Here is a 5,832-nt window from a genome sequence, read left to right on the forward strand (position 1 = left end):
AGGATCTCTTCTAGGAACATCACTGCTTAAACTGAACTCTAAATCTTCCAAATACAAACTGTTCAATAAATTGCCTTAGTCAGCCACAGACTGACAGGTAGGACTTTCTAATTATATTATCCCCTGTATACATTGTAATGATATAGCTTTAACAATAGAATGGAAAGAAGGAAAGGAGTGTGATGTTCTCCCTCAAGACTAATAATACATGTTTGTATTGTTTTTTTAAAATTGGTCCTTTATTTTATTTATTTATCATTATTTTTTTTGGCTGTGCAGCATGCAGGATCTTAGCTCCCCGACCAAGGATTGAACCCATGTCCCCTGCAGTGGAAGCACGGAGTCTTAACCACTGGACTTCCAGGGAAGTCCTGTATTGGGTTTTTTAATTCCACATTTCAAATGGCTTTTCTTTTTTTTTTTTCTTTTTTTTTTTTTTCCCGCGGCATGTGGGATCCTCCCAAACCGGGGCACGAACCCGTGCCCCCTGCATCGGCAGGCGGACCCCCAACCACTGCGCCACCAGGGAAGCCCTCAAATGGCTTTTGAAAGCCCAAATTATGCCTTGGAAATTTTAAGAGTCACAACAAATCTTCAAGAGCATCTCAAAATTGTACTAATGACTTAAAAAATATATATGAAAGTGTGTGATAAACTGTAAGATGCATTATGAACAAAAAATGAGCGTAGGGCTTCCCTGGTGGCGCAGTGGTTGAGAGCCCGCCTGCCGATGCAGGGGACACGGGTTCGTGCCCCGGCCCGGGAGGATCCCACGTGCCGCGGAGCGGCTGGGCCCGTGAGCCATGGCCGCTGAGCCTGCGCGTCCGGAGCCTGTGCTCCGCAACGGGAGAGGCCAAAACAGTGAGAGGCCCGCGTACCGCAAGAAAAAAAAAAAAAAAAAAAAAATTAAATTAAATTAAATTAAAACGTGAGTATACACACACACACAGATTCTCTAATTTACCCTTCTTTCACAATTTTTAAAAATGCTACCCACAGATGTTAAGTACTTAAAGTTAATATATAGCAAGTTAACAATAAAGGTGAATATTTTTACTTAAGCAAAACATTCTGCAAGGAGTCTTATGATAATCTTATGGAAGAGACAGAAAAATACGGACTGGATGAAAGAAGGGTGTAGGCCAGATCACTAAAGACTAGCTTTATCTTGAGGTTTTAAATAATTCTGATTCGAAGTTTACAAAGATAACTAGCAATTGTTTGAAAAATGGATTGGAATGAATCTTAAAGACTGGAGATGACAAGTGAGGAAACTAATACAAGTCTCTTAATGACAGATAAGGGAAAACCTAAAATGTAAGCACTAAACATCATCAGTTAATTTGAGATGCAGGCGTGGTACGACTTGGTAATCAACAGGATGTGGGGAGTGAATTATAAGACAGGGTTGATTTCCAGCTTTGTAATTCAGGTGTCTGGTTATTTAAAAATGCTACTCAGATGGTAAATTTGCATGGAGTGGGGAGCATGGAGGCTGGACTCAGTAGCTGTGACGACAACTTTAGTTTAGGACATTTTGAATGTCCCAAGCTAAAAATTCTGAATTGCTGTGAAACATCCAAGATATGTAGCTACTATCTGGAAATATAAGTGAGGAAAATCATGCATACTTTTAAGTTATTAATAATGGATTTTAAATTTATTGCTCCAGAAAGCAGAACTGGGATGAGGAGATAGATAGGAGTTACTAAATGGCAGATATTTGGTCAAATACATCTGGGCAAGGGATGCAACCCATTAAGATAATGCATAGAAGTCCATTATAACAATTCAAGAACCGTGTTGAGTACATACTATTTTCAGATACTGTACAAAATCTAATGAATAAAAACCAAATAAACGTTATTCTCTAGGCATTTACGGTCAGACTGGGGAGACAAATTTATAAATAAGTGATTCCAACATTATTCTTGATACACATTGCAATTACAGCAGTGTGTATAAAGCAGAGTGAGAATAGGGTTGAGAATGGAAACACAGAAAACATTAGATTAGGGAGATAAACAGAAGGCTGAGAAGTAAGTAATCAAGAGAGGAAGAGAAAACTTTGAAAAACAGGAACTAGTCAACAATGTCAGACTGACAGAGGCCAACATTAGAAGAGTTAATATGCCAGATAACAATTACAGATCTTGATAGGCGAGGCTGGACCAATGATTCCCAACCTGGTATCACCCACCAAACCTCTAGGGTAAAAATAAGGATCTGTAAACTACCCAATATTTCAATATGCTTTTTAAAAATTGTACCTTAACCTAAGATAGGGCTAACCTCTTCACCTCTGACTGGAATTATATTAGCTCAGAGTGGTAACACCATCATGTTATATTTGTCTGAAGTCCTGATTAGCAGTTACCTGTCTGATTGATAAAAAGAGGAAATAAATGATTAATTGGTATTGTAAAATAAGGGTTTTCCAAAAAGAAGGAAATAAAAGTAACCCTTAGTTCTTAAAAGTCTAAACTAGGGACTTCCCTGGCGGTCCAGAGGTTAAGACTCTGGCACTTCCAATGCAGGGGGCACGGGTTCAATCCTTGGTCGGGGAACTAAGATCCCATATGCCATGTGGCACGACCAAAAAAAAAAAAAAAAAAAAATTAAAGGGCTAAAACGATGGAGCAGGACAAATAAGAGTATGCTTAACAGATACAAATAATCTGTTCTTCAAGTCAAGACACTGGTTAGCCATGCAAGGGACTGAAGACACATGACTTGAAAGTAGTCCAGGTGAAAGTGACTGTAATTTTGGTTGATTACAACCTCATCCTGAGTCAACATGAAGTTCCAAAAAGGCTATTCTAATATTAAGCTACATTAATAGGATTATGCACAAGTCAAGGAGTGATACAAAAGTTTTAATGTACGCTATTCAACAAAACATCTGGAATGGAGTGGCCCACTACCATATATCAAACATATAACTACAGACCATCCAGAGGAAGAGTTAAATATTTTGTCTAGAAAAGAAAATGCTCAGGAGATGTCTTCAAATGGTAGAAGTGATGTTGTGTACACAGAGAATAGTGAACTTTTAATATATTGCTCTAGAAAGCAGAACTAGGATGAGTGGATAGAAAGAAGTTACTAAATGGCAGATTTTTGGTCAAAACAAAGACCTTATGAACTATAAGAATTACAGTTCCACATTGGCATATTGGTTCAATGAACTCATTATCATTGAATATTTTTATACAAAAGGATGATTCATCTCTTGGTGTTCAGACTATATTGTAATCGCATGGTTAAAATTATCTGTCTCCCCCAACAGAACACGTACTCCTTGAGGGAAGAAATGTGGTTTTATTCATCTTTACGGCCCCACAGAGTCTAGCACAGAATGCTGAGTACAGCTATGGCTCAGTAAGTCTACGGAATTAACAGGTGAATGAAGGCACTGCATGTTTTAACAGCCACTTCTTTGGGAAGGTGGGATGAGATGCTTCCTTGGGCCCCTAAAATTCTAAGATGTCCGTAGTATAAAGCCCTCATCCAGAGCTCATTCTATTTCATAACATAGCATGGGGTGATATGTATAAGTAATCTGCTTTAGTATGTGATAAACAGCACACCTTACCTGACATCTTTATTTGAAATGCTAGTATTAACTAGTTTCCTTGCCAAACTAGAAAAGACAATTCCTGACTTTTATATTATGAAGCCTTAAACAAATGCTTAAGTATGAAAATATTAATCAAGAGTATCTCAAGCACAGAAGAATCTCTTGAATAGGGAAAGCAAAAATCTTGTTCTTTAAACATACAAGTAGTAATAGGCAGAGCAAAATGCCATCAGCTGACTTAAAAAAGGAATCGATCACATTTAACTACAGGGAGGCAGGGGGAGAAGGGAAGGATCAATCGAGAAAAAGGGGGAAAACTGGAAAATTTTTAAAGAAATTACAAGTTATAGGATCATATCTGGGTACTATCTGGCTGATTCTTCCTCGCCTTCTGCAATAACGTTTTTATCTTTACCAAGTCGTAAGAAATTCTACTACAAAGTGGTTGTGGAAATAAAGTACAAAACATAAATTAGTGTATTTGGTTTCTTGATTTTAAACCTCTAGTAAAAAGCATAGTAAGGAAAAGTTTGAAAGTGCCGCTCTGGATAACAAGAATATCAAAGATTATTGGTAGATCTTATTCCCAGTGCCCTCTATCACTTTAGCTAAAGCAGACACTTGAAACTGTTTGAATGTGTGTCTTGCGTATAATAGGTAATCAATCTCTTAAATAAATAAGATAAACGTAAACACAAAACTGAAACAATTCTGGAGCTGGCAAAGATGTATGCCACTAGGGATTGGTCACCAAGATGGGAAGTGCTTTGAAAAGTTTTACTTAGGAGGAACACATAAAATTTAGCCTAGTGATGATATTGCTGTAGGGGCCTTGCACATCTGTATGATGCATACAAACACACAGGGAAATTTTACAAACTACTTTCATTGTTTGTATTAAGGTAAGAGTTAGGGGCTGAAAGATGACGTAGACGTTCACATAAATCCTAGACGAGTTATATTAATTTTCAAAATATCTTCCTTAAAAACAAAGCAAAAAAAAAAAAGGCAAAATATAGACACTTCATCCCAGTTACATGTTTTTGGAAGAAGAGAAAAATACACTCTAGTGCCAACTATGTACCTTATCTAGGAACTTAATTTATTAAGCTACTTTTTTGAAAATATTAGTATTCATGGCACTGTAACTCTTAAAGGACTGATATATATGCAGGATTCTAAGCGTGTGCGTTTGCTGTAAAGATGTATTTATACCTCTTTCGTAGAGAAAAACCAGTTTTGAGTGTTAGGGGGAAAAAACACTTGAGAAGGAAATAAACCTCACTCCAAATTTCCTGGTCCCCTACAACAGCAATCAAAAGGGGAACGGACGGAGCATCGGCTCCACAGTAGGGACTGAGAAGGGTTAGGACCAGGACAGCAAAACTGGGCTCCCAGTTTGGTAGGAAGGCGGGTATTGTGGGAGGATGGCTTGCTGAGGCGAGGTCAATGGAAGGGGGTACACCCTGCGGTCCCTCGCTCCCCCAGCCAGTCCCGCCGGGTCGGCAGGGCCGCACCGGAGCCCCACTCCGCGCAGCCAGGAAGAGGCAGCGGCCCTGGCACCATACCTGTCAGCCGGACCAGCTCCTCCCCGCGCCGGGCCACGGACCGAGGCCGACGGAACAGCCAGGGCCGACGAGAGTCGGGAGGACCCGCGGCGCCGCTCCGCCCACCCGCCTCCCGGGACGCATTCGGGGACCCTGCGCCTCCACAGCCGCTTCCCAGCCCCATCCTCGCCTCGGCCTCTCGTGCACCTCCGAGCCCCCGCTACCTGGGCTTCCCCCCTCCTCACCAACCACGGACGCCTCCACTTACCTTCAATCGCCATGATGCGCTCGCCCTGGACCGCACCAACTGGATGGCGGGGGCGACGAGCGGGCGTGCGGACGGAGGACGCGCCGGGGCAGCCGGCGAGTGGAGCTGGGCGGGGTTAGCCCCGCAGTCGCCGGGCTGCGCGGCCTGGGGGAGCCGCGGGCGGGGCGGTCTGGGGTGGGGCGGAGCGCCGCGAGCGCGCGGAAGAAATGGAACCTTCCCCTGCCGCCACTGCCGCCGGCACGTGACGCCGCCTCGCCCCCACCCCACCTCCCCCACCGCGCCTCGCGCCGGGATCCGAAACAGGTGCGGGGTCCAAAGAGCCCCAGCACCGGCGCCCAAGACCAGCCCGAGGCGCACTGAGTATGTGCGGACGGCTCCCACCCGCTCGGCCGGGGGCTTCTGTGGGCCCAGGACCCCGGCGGAGACGTCTGCTCCTC

The 5,832-nt window shown here is 43.0% G+C and overlaps 1 protein-coding gene across 1 annotated transcript in view; it reads right to left on the minus strand.

Moving 5' to 3' along the window:
• SYT14 (synaptotagmin 14) overlaps window positions 1-5,408 on the minus strand; it is a 247,158-nt gene extending 241,750 nt beyond the window's left edge. The window contains exon 1 of the mRNA XM_007451556.1: window positions 5,396-5,408. Within this exon, the coding sequence (XP_007451618.1) occupies window positions 5,396-5,408 (13 nt within the window). The remainder of the gene's footprint in view (window positions 1-5,395) is intronic.
• Window positions 5,409-5,832: the final 424 nt, after the last annotated feature.

The sequence above is a fragment of the Lipotes vexillifer genome, unplaced genomic scaffold (genome assembly GCF_000442215.2).
Source record: "Lipotes vexillifer unplaced genomic scaffold, Lipotes_vexillifer_v1.1 scaffold111, whole genome shotgun sequence".
Lineage (NCBI taxonomy): Eukaryota > Metazoa > Chordata > Mammalia > Artiodactyla > Lipotidae > Lipotes > Lipotes vexillifer.